Source organism: Porites lutea, chromosome 7, assembly GCF_958299795.1.
Source record: "Porites lutea chromosome 7, jaPorLute2.1, whole genome shotgun sequence".
Classification (NCBI taxonomy): domain Eukaryota; kingdom Metazoa; phylum Cnidaria; class Anthozoa; order Scleractinia; family Poritidae; genus Porites; species Porites lutea.
Genome location: NC_133207.1, coordinates 31,206,909 through 31,224,079, shown reverse-complemented (window position 1 = coordinate 31,224,079; position 17,171 = coordinate 31,206,909). Strand labels below are relative to the sequence as shown.

Here is a 17,171-nt window from a genome sequence, read left to right as displayed (position 1 = left end):
CACTAGATTCCAAGATGGCTGCGGCGGACAAGAATGTAGTTGCTTTGTTAAATGGCATTGCACGAAGAGATTATTTTGGAGAATCAGAGATCACAGACGAATTTCTTCATCAGGAACTTTTTGCGGATCTCGAAGACGAACAGTTTCAATCAATGTTGAAGAAATACGAGACTTTGATGCGAAATATCGTTTCCGCAGACATGGATTTTAATCAGCTCGAAGCTTTTCTTACTTCCCAGATGAAGCGCAAACAAGGTGCTTTAACTCAGGGACAAGCTGCAGCATTCTTAAAGTTCTGGAAATCACAAAAGACAAAGATACATGACGTGCTAGTGCAGAAATCTTCCTGGAATAACAAATTGAAAGACATCAACTGGAGGATTGATTTGAAAAGCCAAGCAAGACATCTTCAACAGATTAACACTCCTGTAGCAATTGTAGAAATGCAAGTGGAAAAAAGGTCCACAGAGAATAAGGTAAGATGTCCTTGCTGATTCTACTGGAGAGAAGTGGGGGTAGCACCGGGGAGGGGGCGGTACTCTCTTTAATTTACTATGGGGGCGTGCCATAGACTTTCAAAAAAGTCCTTTGTCCGGTTTAATATGGCGTGGGATGAAGGGCTTTTCATACTGATAGGTGCCAGTTTTAGCAACCCAAAAATGGGTCGCTGTGCTTAGACCAATCAAAGTAGCTCTTAAAGACCCTTGGGAATAAAGTTGTCACACACAAGTAATTAAGGGCATTGAAACGTGACTTGCCCATTATGAAAGTGATAAGAAGCCGCAGGATATTCCGTGGAAAACAATCGAAGCATATCTTTCAGGGAGAGGTGTTTTTGTGTCTGTAATGGGTGTGCAAAGAATGTAGTGTCCGATAACCCAGGGCTAGTGGATTTTGCTATCGGGCTAGTGAATTATGTTTTTAACTTACCCGACGGGCAAGTGTTGTTTTTTGAGGAATTTGAATGACAGAAGAACTGTGAAATTAATTCTGCTTGTCAAAAAGCTTTTAGGGCTAGTTGAAATGATGCCTGGGCTAGTAAATGCTAGCTTCAAGTTGCCCGAATGGCAAGCTGTAAAAATGATTTTCTTGGCACCCTGCTGTTCCAATCGAGGCTAGTAAAAGGCTGATTTTTGAGCAGGCTCCATACACTTACAACAGTCTTTTTAGCGAGGATTGCAATACCATCGTTTTGGTGATTGTTCCACTAATTTCTCTTACGATAGATCAGGTCTCAAATCTGAATTCCTGTGGTATTAGAGCATCATACGTAGGAGACGATTGATTGATAAAAGGTGATTGTTATACCCTGTTTCAGAGTTAGAGGCAAAAACATACCCTGTTGAGTGGACAGAGGGTTGCATTACAAGGTGCCGTTTTTCAATGCTGCCTCTCCTACACACAGGAATACTACTACCAAAGTTCAGAGGAAAGGGGAGTGGCCGTGGGGGTTAAAGCTAAAATTATTAATTATTATTATTTTCACTGAGGGAGGTTCTTAGGTATTGCAAATCATGTTGGCATAAAATAAGGAAACAGAGGGAATTCCTCTGGCCCCTTTTATGTGCTATCCACTACCCTCAACTCTATGTCCTTCAGAAAAAGTCTCTTTTTTGCCCCTTAGCAACCTTTAGGGCCCCTGGGAAGGGGAAGGTCACTGCCATACATGAAGGACTATAATAGGTTTGGTACTTAAGAGGTAGGGTATAGAAGTCAAGGCCATCTAGACCATCAAAATGGAAATACTTGATGTGACACAGACAATCAGGGTCATGATTGCATTCATTTGGATAAAACTCACATCTTTCTAGATGGTTGCAACAATAGTGAAAAATTGCAAGTGGCCACATAAAGATTACTTGCAGATGATCAGCGTGATCAGATTCTATCCCAGCATTCATTATTTTTTTCGTGTTCAATGCACTTGTTGTAGTTCTTTTTTTATCTTAGGAAAAATAAAAATTATCTGAGATAAAAAATTAACTACAACATACTCAAGTAAAGAAATAATATTAGACTCAGGAATTTTTGGAGATACCACAAACTCAGATAATTGAGGTGATTATATCATGGAAGCTAATGAGTCACCCCAATCAACTCAACTTTTTTTACAACTGCATTGTAGGGTGTTCAGAACAATAACAGGGGAACCAGGTCCTCATGTTTATTTTTCTTCTTTCAGGAAACAGATGTTTTTCAGTTTGAAATGGATGAATCTCAGCTGACTAATGTGCTCTCAAGTATTGATGAAATTGAGAAGAAACTAGCAAGTTATGCTCAGTGATCACAGGAACAAACACGTCTTTCTTACCAACTTTTATTCAAGTCACTCCATCAACTGAACATAATAACATGAAATGAAAAAGCATAGTAGCTGATCATAAAATTAACAAGGAAAAATAATCTCTGATTATTAGTGAACTTATGCAACAGGACACAGGGGAAAGTAGATGGCAAACCTTGTGTGACAAGCGTGAAAACACTTTCCCTTAAACAGATCTCTATATAAAGACCAGAAAACACCAAGATACAACAAGAGAATATCATGACAAAACATGCAAGTAATGTATTATAATAGCCCAGTCACGTTTGTCACGCCTATTTTTTTTGCCTTTTACCCCTTCTAAGGAGCCTGGTCCCAGGCTATTTTGATGTACTTCTTTTTGCTGTCCTGTTGTGTAACACCTAGTATAGACGTCAAACTTTTCATGAGCCAAACCTAATTCAAATTAAGGCCGACCCAAATTATTTAGATTGGCTGAATTGATTCAGATGCTGATCTTAATTCCAGCCGGAAAAACAATTCAAAAGGAGAAAAATGCTCATTTCGGTAAAACGACTTGCAAAATATACCATAATCATTTATGTATTAGGACATGAAAAGTTTGGTGTCTGAATCAAAGCCGTTCCAAAGTCACTTCAAAGCTGAAATCCCTGACCAGGCTATGCAGGAAGCACAGGTGAGCCATTCCAAATTGAAATATAAATTTCTTATTGATTCAGAAGCTGAACTTTACATGTGCTTAATTCCATGCATTAGGTTCGGCATCTTAACCAGGCCTAAGCTCACTATAATAATATTTGTATCTAAATTTTTAGTAGTTAAGGCACAATTTAGATAAATTCTACGCTAAGTGAGACTTTCAATACACAGGTTTTGTACCACAGTTGTTGCTCTGTATTTACTGTAGTATATAAAATTAGAAGAATTATACTGGTAATATAGAAATCTAAATTGAAACATTGGTATTTTAAGATACTGAAAATATAATGTGCACTGATTTTACAAAATGCACTTCATTCCGTCATTTCATACCAAAAAGTGCTCACCTCGAGACCACAAAAAAAAATATTGCCACTAATAATTTAAAGCTATTTGCAATTTTCTTATTTTTAAAAAAAATAGAACTTTAGACCTCATACTCTGAGACGATTCAATTTTTTATTATAACAAAAAAATGCTAAATACCATAGAATATCAATGTACCACAAAACATTGTTGAGTGCATTTCAGTCTTCAAGATGAGCATCAATAATCTCACCCACTTCAAAGGGTTGATACACACACGCACACACAACTGAAAAATTTCCCCGTTTCCATAGCCTTGCGGAGAAGGCAGTGATGGTGATGATGATAAAAGTATGAATAGTAAAGATTTTCCCTGGCATATTGGGATGAAATAGAAAAGTTTTCCAATGTTGTTATTTTAATCATCACCATTAAAAGCACTTTAATTAAGCTTTTTTATAACAAGGTACAACAATTAAAAATATGTATACCTTCACAATCAGTTAAAGGTTACGCCAATTCTACTTTTTTACAAAAAGTTCAACTCTGCTAGTTAAAAAGAGCAGAAAAACTAAGTTTCTGCATTCACTTTTCATAGAGCAAAATGCAAAATTGTTAACTTTCTTGTTTATGCTTGTCGTTTAAGTTGAAAGTCAACAAAGGCACTTTTGTAAAAAAGAAGTCAGGCATTTCAGCTTTCAAGTGAATGATATTTTGACGTCAATATTGTCCGCTCTTCATCTATTAGCAGGATGTTAAGTGGCTTCCCAATAGCTTAAAAACACTATTTATTTTTAAAGGTACCTTTTTTGTGATTTTGAGAACATCGCTTCCACTGCAAAAAGGTACCTCTTTCTTGCTTTAAAACATCGTTTGGTAACAATTTTGCATTTTGTTCTATGAAAAATGAATGCAGAAACTTAGTTTTTCTGCTCTTTTTAAGTAACAAAGATGACCTTTCTGTAAAAAAAAGTAGAATTGCCAGAATCTTTCACTGATTCTTCATGCTGCACTTTGACTTTGCCCTTGATAAATATGGTGATTTCAAATAAATACCTTGTCCCAGCAAGAAAGTAAATATTAAGTTTCTTGTATGTGCGACAATAAAGTTTACTTTAAATCTTGTGACCGGACATCCTAAACAAATATCAGAAAATACAGCCTGTTGTTACAACTTACATAGTATATGGTAGCGATAACTTGCTTCAAGTATTACCACCATTATAAAAAATAAATTTATATCAATCCCAGCTTTTTTCTACTAATTTATTAAGCTTAACTGCCTGACTCTTAGAATAGTTTAAGTAATAAGTAATGTCTTTAGATACAGACAAAAATTTTTAATCCTGTATGATTAATAAAATGTGAAAGAAATTCTGTACAACACTGTTAACTGCTGACAACTAACCTTCAGTTAGTTGAAAATAAATCAAAACTGTGAACTAACTCAAAGAAGGAAAAAAGGCAAAATTAATTCTTACTCTATTTCCTTAGGGTATGACATACAATTCATTTTACAACTTGTGTTTTTCTAGTCACAGAAAGTGGAGCTAGTGGTTTTGAAGGAAGGATTTAATTCTTTTGATAAAGCTCTACTCTGTGGATTGAATAGAGGAGCAGGCGAGGGGGGCAGGAAGGTTAGTACAGAGTCCAGACTGTAGTTAAGGTTGAGCATACTGGATCACAGCAAAACTACCTGATGTCATCCAGTCCTTACTAATAGCATCAAGTTTTCCATCTTGTCCTGAGATTAACCCAACTTGTACATTTGCCTTGAGAGTTCTCAACGAACACAATGGAGCAGGCAAAAATCCCCACAGCGCTTCTACAAATGGAGTTGTGTGAGGCCACTTACGATCACCAACCAATTTTCGATAATTCAAATCACCTTTGAAAAATACCAGTTTGGCCTTCGACAGATGGTCATACAAGTCAGGGGCCACGCTTTTCATTTCGCTGAAATCTTGTGCCAGCGTCCAAAACTGATGATCTTCTAAGACAATTGAGCCATCTTGAATGCGATTAAGCCATCCTTCACTAAGCTGCTGTAAGAACTCGTTTGAAGATAGCTTCATTTCCTCAAACATCCAAAGAAGATCTTTCTTGCTAGCGTCAGAAACAAACCATGGGATTTGTTTTAGGTGGAGATGAATCTTCTCTGCTAGTTTTGCATGTAACAAAAACTCCGCAAAACAGAGATCAGTGAAAAGTTCAAACCCAGAGTTGTCCAGGACAAAGTCAATTCTGGGATTTGTATTGCTATGAATTGCATTCCAGACATCCTCCAAATTGTCAACAATAATGTTTCCTTTCAAGTGTTGAAGATGGGCAGCCTTTGCAGGCCCTTGTTGTCCAAGTATTTCTCCACTTGAAATGGAAAGATCACAGCGGTTTCCCCACAAACAAAACTGAATAAGAATAATCAAAAAAGGAAAATGACGTAAAAATCTCAAAAGACTGGGAATCTAATAACATAATTTTCAGTTAGTTATAGTTAGGCTAGGCGTGGTATTGTGTTCAAGTGGGAAGACAGTAATCAAGGAAATTCTGGGTGGGGCACAGTACTGGGACCCTGAAACCCTTAGCCTATACCATGGAAAGCATCCAGGAGGCCACATTATGCAACAGAAAAGAACCTCAAGGCTGCAATTCACATCATTTTTACAGTTGAGAGTATAATATGCTTAAAATAATAATTGTCCATTATTTCACACCAACATTAAAAAATTTCAGGAGCTTTATTTTTTGGCATAATGTTCCCAAAGAAAAATGTTTATTTGATTAGCATTTTTAATAAGTGAGGAAATTTCTTGCAGATTATATGACTGTGTATGATTATTATTTTTATTTTTGACATCAACAAAAACTCATTAGGGATCGAAACATGTAGCTCACGTTCAATTCTTGCGAATATTCATTGGTCTAAGTACTGAATTTGGAAAGCAACAGGTGTAACAACAAATTATCATGAGCATCATGCTTTTTTGCTGTCACTGCACGACTTCGATCTGAAAGTGCCCTATTTCATGATTTGCTGAGGTAAAAAACACAAGATAACAACTTTCTTTTTCTTTTCCTGAACTTTGATACAGTCTTTAGAATTCAACTCCAAAAACATTAAATTGGTAATATTTCACGAACTGAATGAAAAAGAATAAGCATGATGAAGTCCGAAGCAGCGTAAATTCACTTTCTAAGTGAAATTTCATAGCTATAGTTTTTGCTTAATCCTTCTATTTTCTGAGCAGGCACAGGAACCTGGAGTAAAATTACTTCGAGTCATTTATGAAGTTCTATTGGTCAGTTATTGCAGGGGTCATCCACTAGATTAGCCTTTGCTATTTGGATGATCCCAACACGCTCTCTATTTTGTTGTTACAATTCTTCTTTTATTCCTTAGTGGTACTGTGTTTAGTTGCCTATGTAAATATTTTAACCTTTATGTCATGTAAAACTGAGCTGAGTTTAATAAATCATCCCTTCTCTCTTGTTACCTGTTCTTCTCGTTCCAAATATAGTACTTGCGAGAATGAATGTTCACGAGCATTGAACAAAGCAAACATATGGGAGTTACACATTTCAAGTTGAACCCTTTATGAGTTTCTGATATCAATAAATGGTGCAGAATCATGGCAATGCATGAAATCAGATATCTGAAAGGCTGCATATTAAATTCCCTACTTCCTTTCTTACAAATTTGCGTACCTGGAGCAAAGTGTCAAAAACACTTTTTATGGCACCTCCACCATCTCCACTGTTTACGGAAGTTGTCTCCATGGCTTCACAGAGAAACTGAGCCAGAGACTCAGCTGAGGATTGAAGTTCTTTGAAAGAAGTTTCTTTCTGCTCTTGGAAAGGATCAAAACTCTTATGGTGCTTGCTACACACACACAAAAAACAAAATATTAGGAATATAAAAACTGAGATCTGGTGGAAGTCCTGAATTTCTGCATAATAGAGGCCGATGGGGTAAAATTCCGACCAGTGGCATGACATTGAAAAACCAACATAACAGATGAAATGGCAACAAATGACATAAAGATGGGTTAAATACCAACAAAGACATGGCCTACTCCTCAAAATGAAATTCAGACTAGAAACATACCTACCCCCCTAAGAAGGCTTTATGGTGCAGCTCTTGCCTTATTTAATATTTCATTACAAGCACAATCTTTCATATATTTGGTTCTGTTGAAGTACCAGTCAAAAAAAGCATCCCCACTCACTAGAGTTAAGAATCAGTTCAGGCCTGGTTCAGACACCATACTTTTCATGTGCCGAACCTAGCTGAATAAGCTTGACTTTGGGGCGACACTGCAGGCATGACATCTGATTCAGATGGTGCACCAAGTGTCAAGCCTAAGTTAAGTTTGACAATAGTTCGACAGACTCTGTAGATCTTTTGCCGCACGTAACTAAAAATGACGTAACAAATTGATTCACATGCCGCTCTTTTGCCGTACTTAATTCATCAGTTAGGTTGGGCACATGAGTGGCGCAGTGTCTGAACCGGGCCTGAGATTCCATAATAGATCCATTCATGGTTTTTTCAACTTTTGACTTAGACCAGTTGGTGAAAATCCATTAACATGACTGTAAAGAATGCCATAAACCCAGTACAGTTTGAAAGTGATTTGTTGAAAAATAATGAAGATAAAGCTCTGCAACGTCACAGATTTTACAGATGTTTGTATGGTGGGAGGCCAGTCCTGTGCTCCTCACCAAACAAACCTCTGTAAAATTTTGCAACTTTGTGGAGAAATATCTTTGCTCTCTTTGGACATATCACCTTCAAACTTGGTAAATTTCCTAATTTTAAGGCCCTCTTTACAGAAGTTTTAGTGGATATTAGCTTGTAAACTGCTCTTTATCAAAAGTTGAAAAAAACATAGAAGGGTGATCTACAGATCAACGGAAATAACCATATTGATCCACCTGACAGACCACCAATTACTACTGCCAGGAAAATCTCTTTGCTGTACTATGTTTTAGAACACGGGAACAACACACAAAATTTATCAGTAAAGGGAAATCGGTGAATTTAATGCCATTGAACTTGGAGGGTTGTGAGTTTGGTAATAAAATTCTCTTGCTTTTGTATGTATGAGACCATTAAAAAGACGACATGTTTATTTGATAACAAGAAACTTTTTGTCTTGATAATGGATTGAATATTTTCCACAATCCATTATCACATTGCTTTAAGACTTTGATCAATGATCTATTATAATCTGCAATCAGCACATCACTATCACTGACCTGAGAGAAAATGCCTCATAAATTTTGCGATACATGTAGCACTCAACAACAAGCCAAGCCCCAGTGAAAGATGCAACCTTGTTGTCATCCACCAATGATTTAGTGTTGGCGATGGTGTCATTCCAAATTCCTACATCCAGCCGGTCACCCTCCAGTGACATCAGAGGTTTATTGGTTTTTATTTCATACCTCAGTTTTGAAAGCTTTGCTAACACATCCTTGCTGTCTTCTGTATTCTCCTTGTAAGTTTGAAATAGAAAGAAAAATTTATTCAGTAGCAAAGGTACTCAAATGGGTGCCAGAGAATTTTGATTTGCGATTTCCAGTTTCTAGTGTCAAGTCTTTATAGTGAGTTGTGCAAAGAACCTCTGGGCCAGAGCATTTACATCGGTTTGGTTCAGAATTTGGACACGACGACTAACTGACTCCCAACAACCACCCGAGGGACTTTAATCTTATAGTTGGTTAACAAAAAAATGACACCATGTGAAAGAATATTTCAAACTGTGTTGTTTATGTATAGCCTCCAAACATGCAGAGATGTTTTTCGCAGGCTAGTTTACATAAGGATAACAATGGATATGAACCGGGACCACATTCATTTGGTGAGAGGCGAGTGCTCTCACCACTGTACCATCTTTGCTCCCGAAGTAGAAATTAGTTAAGAAAAAAGTTAGAGATGGAAAAATTATGCAGCAGAAGGATAAAAAAAACAGAAAATAGTTATCAAAGCAAACCAGAAAAAGAGATAACCTGTTGGTTTTCATCAGAGGAAGCTGAAGCTCTTCTATGAACCAAGTCAATCACTTTGGTCAAAATAACTGGCATTCTGTCACGTATTGTAAGATAGGCAAATGACCTAAACAGGAAAGAAATATTCAAATAAATCAGGTGTACATATATACAATAAATCTGTAAGTATGTTTGCATCAATCATGGGAGAAGGGGACTTTCCATCTGACAGGGATGGGTCACTTGCAGTCTCGCTTTTGGGTGTAAATATGGTAGAGTTTGGGTCCACTAGTACTTTCAGTCCTATTTTCAGAAGAAAATTTAGGGTTGTGTGTAAATTTAATTTTTGTTGGGTATGTGCTGCTGACCCCTCACAGCCCTTACCCCATTATCCTCTATTCTGTGGCCAATTTTAGACCCCATCTTAGTCACTTTTGGGCAAATGTAACTTTTGTGATTCCACTGTATCTTAACCTCAGGGCTGTGTTCAAGCAGAGCCCGGTGGCCCCTGGTGCCTAACTTTTGCCCCCGGGCGACTAGAAAATCTCAGATTTTTCATACAAATCATATGATGGGCACCCTAGATTTTACAGTTTCAGAGCAATGGGCTCCCTTCAATTTTCCTTAGAGCACAGCCTTGAACCTTATCAATCCTTTAAATAGGTAATCCTAAAGTGAATTGACCCATTTTTTAAATTGAATGAAGAACACTTTTCTTTTCACCTATGACACAAATATGTTCTGGTATGTTTGCTAACCATAAATGAAGAACTTTCTTATCCCAAAAACCAAAAACTGTGCGACCCCATTCTAGCAACTCTGTTGAAAATGCAACCCCATTATAGCCAAACCAGTCGTGAAAATGCGACCACATCCAGCAGCAAAATCCATATTAGCCTCTCATAAGGAAGCACCACCCCCCCCGCCCCCGCCCGGGGGGCCGCTGAACAGGCTATGGTTTTTTAGGGTTTTGTAAACAGGGTATACAATTTCGCTATTTGGCATATTGAACAGGGTGTCTTTCTGGACTAGAAGCCTTGAGAGGCGTGTAAACTTTGGCCGTCTGCAGTCTACAACCAACAATTTCGTTTTTTTTACTAAAAGATACAGGAAGGTCATTAAATTCAGCTGATTGCGGCCGAGCATTTCACCGAAAATGTAAACACATAGACAAGTTCACCTACCCTTCATCCTTTCCCGATAAAGGTTCCGGTCTTTCACTGAATACAGACATATTTAAATATGCTTAGACAGGTTTCTGATACACTCGTCCTGCAATGACTGCGATAACTCTATGGCCGTTTCACGCACGCCGCCTCGTCCAGTGGCGGAGATTTCAAGTGAGCTTACATGACGGTACAAACGGACTAAGTACTCTATGTAAGAAAAATGGCTGAGCGTGAAAGGGTCAAGGTTGTCTCTTTACGGAATAATCCAGATCTACTCGAAGAAACTGCTACCTTCTTGAATAAGGAATGGCCATTAAGCCTTACTGCGAGGTGAGATAATGTATAAAAGCTCAATCGAGCATAAACCCCCAGCCTGGGAGAGCAATGGTTATCGACTTACGATCAGAGCAAAAATCATAGACAAGTGCAGAGACAAATTTTCATTTGTTGCGCTTTTTTGAACCATTCATGCCCAGCCCCTCCCCCCACCCAACATACAATTTTGAACCCATATATTCATTATATTTCCTAAGTTTCAAGGAAATCAAGATTTATCATAGCCTCCCCACAGACGTCCTTTGGGGTTCGTTCGTCACGCGTTCACTTGACAAACGAACCCCAAAGGACGTCTGCGGGGAGGCTAGATTTATCAAGGCTGTGCATGCTCTAAGAACGTGATTGAAGGGAGCTCATAAGCAGTGTTTTGAACCTGTGAAATCCAGGGTGCCAAGTATGTACCCTGGGTGCCAGAGGGTTTTTCTTCCTGTTGTTTGCGGCGAAAATTGAGCAGTGAAGTCGCGATCATGAAAAACCAGAAAAAAATTTGTTCTCGCTCGTCACTGTAAAAAAACCCCTCTGGCACCCAGGGTACCAAGTATGCTGATTTCTTTGAAAAGAGTAAGATTTTCTGGCCACCTGGGAGCAAAAGTTAGGCGCCAGGGACCACCGGGCACTGCTAGAGCACAGCCTTGTTAATAGGGTGGAAGAAGGAAAACTGCAAGATGTACAATATTGCAAAAGACAGGCACTTTTAAGCTGGGTACACATGTGCACGAGTCTACATTTCAAAACTTGCCATTGATGTTCAAAATCATGTACACTATTCATTTCACTCAGCGAGAAGAGCCTCCTTCTTCTCGAAACAGGAGGAGAAAAGGAGGTGGTATACCTGCCAACTCTCATGCCTTAGGCGTGAGTCTCACGCCTGCAGGTTGAAAACTTCGATCTCACGCCGGCTCACGCTTGTGGGCCAATTACTCACGCCTGATTGAAAAATGTGAGTTGTTGCCGTCTTGCTTGACACAATTTGCAAAAATATGTTAACTCAGACCCATGTAAGGAACAAAACCATGTGTAAAACTAATAAATGACAATACCTTCCTCGCAATCTCTGATTTTGTGGATAAGCGTTTTGTTGATAACTTCGCCTTCGGCAGACTTCGGACGTCTTTGGAAGACTTCGGACTTCTTCGGAAGACTTCGGAATTCTTCGGGAATCTTCCGAAATGATCATGTCGTCTCCAAAAATCCCAGCACTCCCAGGATAAAAATCTCACGCTTATATCTCAGCAAAAGTTGGCAGGTATAAGGTGGTGCCTGAATGACATCAAACCTTTGAAGTCGCAGCAGCTCAAACTTCTGGGCTAGTCAATATTGTTTTCTCTTGTCAAACTGGTTTTTTCAAGTGGGACCATCCAGTTATTGATAAACCAATGGTCATAACTAAGCCCGCTTAAGATCTTACTTTATTCTTTCTTGCATACATCAAAATTAAGCAAGTGAAAGAAAAGCTTTGCTGGTAGGGTCCATTCATTTCATCCCAGATATGATTTTTGATGACAAACCTTTGGAGCCGGAGAAACTGCAGCTGCAGCCTTTTCTCACATTTCCCCTCCTGTGAGCAAACACAAAGAAATACAACTGATAAGGTTGAGGCTTGAGGTGACAGCAGACCTTTTAACCCCTGATAAAGGAAAACAAGGAAATTCATGAAAAAACATTCCAGAGATTCTACAAAAAGTAGTGAGATTGTTTTACCAGATCAAGATTAAGCAAACACTTTTCCATCGCATTTGTTTATTTCGATATCACCTTGCTTCAATTGTGGTCCCAGTTTTAACTCTAATAGGTAATCACTAGGATGAAACTTATAGCAAGGGATCATTTGTTCTGGATAAGTCACCTTCATGGACAAAGTGTTGGACAGAAGTGCCATCAAGGCAACAGGAATGACTGTCAGTTTTGTTGTTTGTGGACAATCCCGAAAAGGTGCTCTTTCCCTGAAACCCTTGAGACTTGCAGGGAAAAGATAAAAAATTATGAGACTCACACCAGAGTTGTGATAATTAGCATGTCTGTGACAATTTCATACAAATCACTGCATATCTGTCACAACACAACTCTTGAAATATGCTTTTGTTTACAGGAATGTAGGAAAGGCCTATTTCAAGTTAATTCAAATATCATTTATTTGGATACCAGTTTGTAATTTTTAAAATGTTATTTCAGGCTTCATTATTTGACTGAAAACAAAGAGGATTTTCCTTGCTCACTCATTCTCCTTCAAACAGATCAGCAAAATCTCTCCAGAGTCATTGGCCATAGCAGACTTAACAAGGTTCTTGGAAAACCAACTTCTGTTTTCTTATCATGTGGTGAGTGTATTTTATTGATTTTTTTTTTCAACTGGTACCTTGATAATAAGGTAATTCTATCTATCTGTTGTGAGCTCAATTTGTGAAGAAGTTTTAAGATTGTGAAACCTGATGGTAGCAGTGAACAGTAACATATTTTGTCATACCAGATAAAATGGCAGCTTTAATTTGATTACAAATTTATAGAATTACATTGTTAGGTAGAAGGTAGGTTTCCAGCTAATGAAAGCCATAAACTCAAAGAAAATCCCTTAAAGTACAGAACAAAACTTGAGGTTTTAACCAGGAGGGGTCTGCAGCAGGGGTTGGGCGCTTGCCATAATAATAAATTAAATATGCACGACCATCAGACGTCATTTCCATGATCTGCACTAATTATCAACCATAGCTCTCAACCAATCAGCATACAAAAAATTGTTCATTTTTGTGAAATTAGCATTGGAAACATCATGCAGAGCGTCTGGTCTTGGGCATAATACATGTACTAAAAAAATTATTTGCTGCATTTTTGTTAGATTTCTTTGCTGGATGATGTGTTTGTATTAGTAACTCCAGACAATTTTCTAATCTTTTTGCACTCCATCACAAGGTCTGTATTAATAATGTTTTTTCTTCCAGTACTGATTGAAAAGGCCAAAAGAGGACATGGATTTGGAAAAAAGCTCATGGAGTTCACAGAAGCACATGCATCACAGTAAGTTTCTCTGATTTTTTAACCCTTTAAACCCTAATATAAGGATGCATATTCTGTACACTGTCTTCTTTTTCTTTTCTGTGGTACTGATAAAGAGAATTTGTTTCAGGCCCAAGACTGTTTTCACTTGTCTATCATTCTATTTTTTCTCATGGACCATATATTTATCTACAAGTGCCACTATATAAGAAAACCAATGTTGGTCGCTAGTAGTAGTAAATTATAAGGGATGATTAGAATGACAAATGTCATACAGCTGAAACTTTCCGTACTGTAATATTATCTTTATCATGGTAGCCTGCTCCAGGTATTCAGGTAGTGGAGTGAGGCGCGAAGTCAGAGAATGAGAAAAAAACGAGGAGGGAGAGAGGGAGAGGGCTCACCGATCACTCCCTACCTAACCCCTCTCTGTTTTTCCTGCTCACTTCCTTTTGTACCTTCCCTACAATTTGAATGCCTAGAACAGGTTGTCATCAGAGGAAAATGTGAAGATCATTGTGTAGAAGACATAATTTTGTTGAGATAGGGGCTTTATAATAATTAACCTCCTTGGGGGCACTTAATCATTTTCCTGGAGAGTCTGAATAATGTTTTTAAAACTTCAAAACCTAAAAAATCCCTCAAGGCAGGTTGATCTTAACCAGATAAGAAGCACTTTTGACAGAACAAATCAAACAGAAGCTTACTATAGAATAAAATAGGAGGACATAAAATGCACCATTATTTGTCATAATAATGCCTCCCCTTTTGTGATAAAAAAGACACAGTTTAACTATTCCCTTCAAGAAACAATGTTTATTCCTACATTTGTATTTACTTTGTAGGTTAGGTTGTACAGCCATCTATCTCTCCACGACCAACAAGTGTAAATTTTATGAACATCTTGGTTATCAATTCTGTTCTCAAGTTTCTCCGGTGAAAACCAGTTCAAGTGTTTTTACTTCCTCCCAGGTGAGTCTTAGCTGGTTAATGCATTCTTAACAGTCTGATCATGCTGTGTTTAACATTATATAATTATAAAAATAACATATTCCCATTTTTGGATATTTTAGGGTATTTAAAGAATACCCACAAAAATCCCAAATTTGAAAGAGTGAGACAAGTCCCAACCAGGGAACTTGGTTGGGAATTCCCTGGTTGGGACTTGTCTCACTTTGCCAAATTTCGGATTTTTATGGGTATTCTTTAAATACCCTAAAATATCCAGTAATGGGAATCTGTTATTTTTTCCTGTAATAGCTCACCAACAGGCATAAACTGTTGCAGAGTTGAGCTCATAAAAGAATCAGTGATATTGAACCTAATTGATCAATGTTTGTTTTTTTGGATGAGACTAAAATATCTTGGAAGATTTCATTCTTCAATTTCAATCTGGAATTTTTACTCCTATTAAACCAGTGTCTTTTTCCAATTGATGAAAGTCATTACTAAAATTAAAAGTAATCTATGGGGTGGATCCTAGGATTCATTGTAAGGCAATTTGGTAAGTAACTGTCAAGAGCAGCTGAATCTGAGGGTGGTGGAGTAAACACTGACCCATGGTCCATGAACTTCACCCGTGGACTACCCATATGGACTACCCTAAGATGACCACGCTGCTGAAGTTTAGTGATTTAGCAATTATTGAATGAGGCTGAGTAGGATATGAAGGATTCTGTAGATCGAGGATGTTCAACTGTTGTACGTGTCATTTTAACCAGTCAGAAATGGGGAAATATTTTGAATAAAATAACAATATTATTTATTGAACATTGCAGCTTGCTATATTACAAGGCCAGTCTGAAGAACAGATGCCAAAAAAGGAACAGGACAACGAAAGTAACAGCGACAATTACAAGATCAAAAATTTTAGAGAGAAAAACAATCACCTCCTTAATGATCATCAAAGTAGACAAAAAATAAGTAATCCTTGCCACTGTGGAGTAAACTCTATTGTTAATCACTCAAATAAACACCAGAACATTTGTCATGTTGATGGCATATCATTATCATCAGCACTGCTGGAAGAAACAGTCAGTCCATCAGCACTGCCACTACCGCCTCCACCCCCTCCTCCTCCTACTCCACCAATCCCCCATCATTTACATCAAACTCCCTCACAGCAAGGGACTGTTCTTGCAGTATCTCTTTGGATGATGAAAGAAATATGATAATGTTAGGGGACAAATTAAATGTTTAATATTTAATTAAGCAACAATAGTTTTTGAGGTCTTTTTAGTCCTTGTAAAGATTCACAAAACAACCTATACTGTACTACCTTCCAGCTTTTTAATAGCTTGCATTTTGTATCTTCGTTCTCACATACTTACTACTTTGAGTTTCTTTTTTTTGGGGGGGGGGGTGGGGCTATCAATAATTATTGCAAGTTTGTAAAAGCACATTTAGAGGGTTGATGACTTTTTTAGTTTTCCTTCAAAAAGATCAAAACGTTTTGTTGTGCTTTCTGATGGATCTTACCAGCCCACTCCCTGGCTTAAATAATAAACGGTGTGAAAGAGACTGAGTGATGAGGGGTGGCTGTACTCGAAGGCTATCACTGGCAAAATTGTTGTGCCCCTAAAGTGGGCCAGCCATTAGCCCAGGAGCCAGTATAGATACCAATATAGATACCAGGTCCATTTTATTATTGTTGTGTCCTTCCTTCTAAACAGGTCCTGTTATTGTGTTAGCATACCCAGAATATAATTTGATCTCAAATTTCTTAGCTCATAAACCAGTCAAATTAACTGATAGTTTCATTTTATCACTTTCCAAATTTATTGAAACTTTGATCTTGAAAATTATGCAAACACAGGAAACATCAGGAAACATCAGGAAACATAAAACAGCTGTCTTGGCCCGAAAAGTTACTGCCACCATGGATAATATCCATGCCACCACTTTCGAGAAACTAACACTTATAGCAATAACCATAAACTTTGTTTAAGTGATACTGCCCCTAGCTCCCTCTTTATAACCTTTTCAACCTTCCTTTTTACAACAACAACATCAACCTTATTACTGAACAGATATATAATTACACCAATATAGGGAACTAGGAAACCCTTATGGGCTTTTACAAGGTTCCCCTATTATTTATTATTTTTTCCTATTAGGCCATCCCCCCTCCCCTTTTTTTTCGTTTAGCGTCGAATGCGTTTCCTGATGATTGGGACGGTCGGTCGGTTTGAAAAAAATAAACCGTAAAAAAAAAACACTAGAAGTCTCGGAATAGGAGGCCCTTGTACCTCAGGATGACGTTCAACATTCACATATTTGAATTAACAAAATGCACACAATATCCTGTAAAAATCGTTCCTGTTTTTGTTCCTGTTTTTCTCTATGTGTTAGACTGTTACTAAGCTCATTTTTCAGATTAAAAGGACTATTTCAAG

The 17,171-nt window shown here is 37.8% G+C and overlaps 3 protein-coding genes across 3 annotated transcripts; 2 read left to right on the top strand and 1 right to left on the bottom strand.

Moving 5' to 3' along the window:
• Nucleotides 1-3: 3 nt before the first annotated feature.
• LOC140942849 (COMM domain-containing protein 1-like) lies at nt 4-4,539 on the top strand. Its single transcript, XM_073391862.1, has 2 exons — nt 4-476; nt 2,183-4,539. Exons 1-2 carry the CDS (start codon nt 15-17, stop codon nt 2,282-2,284), a joined length of 564 nt encoding a protein of 187 aa, XP_073247963.1. The 5' UTR covers nt 4-14; the 3' UTR covers nt 2,285-4,539.
• A 157-nt stretch (nt 4,540-4,696) lies between these two features.
• LOC140942847 (damage-control phosphatase ARMT1-like) lies at nt 4,697-10,605 on the bottom strand. Its single transcript, XM_073391860.1, has 5 exons — nt 10,465-10,605; nt 9,302-9,407; nt 8,549-8,787; nt 6,995-7,169; nt 4,697-5,697 (listed from the first exon to the last, which is right to left on the bottom strand). Exons 1-5 carry the CDS (start codon nt 10,512-10,514, stop codon nt 4,951-4,953), a joined length of 1,317 nt encoding a protein of 438 aa, XP_073247961.1. The 5' UTR covers nt 10,515-10,605; the 3' UTR covers nt 4,697-4,950.
• A 25-nt stretch (nt 10,606-10,630) lies between these two features.
• On the top strand, nt 10,631-16,099 carry LOC140942848 (uncharacterized). The gene is made up of 5 exons (XM_073391861.1): nt 10,631-10,779; nt 12,958-13,103; nt 13,722-13,797; nt 14,622-14,748; nt 15,555-16,099. Exons 1-5 carry the CDS (start codon nt 10,670-10,672, stop codon nt 15,945-15,947), a joined length of 852 nt encoding a protein of 283 aa, XP_073247962.1. The 5' UTR covers nt 10,631-10,669; the 3' UTR covers nt 15,948-16,099.
• Nucleotides 16,100-17,171: the final 1,072 nt, after the last annotated feature.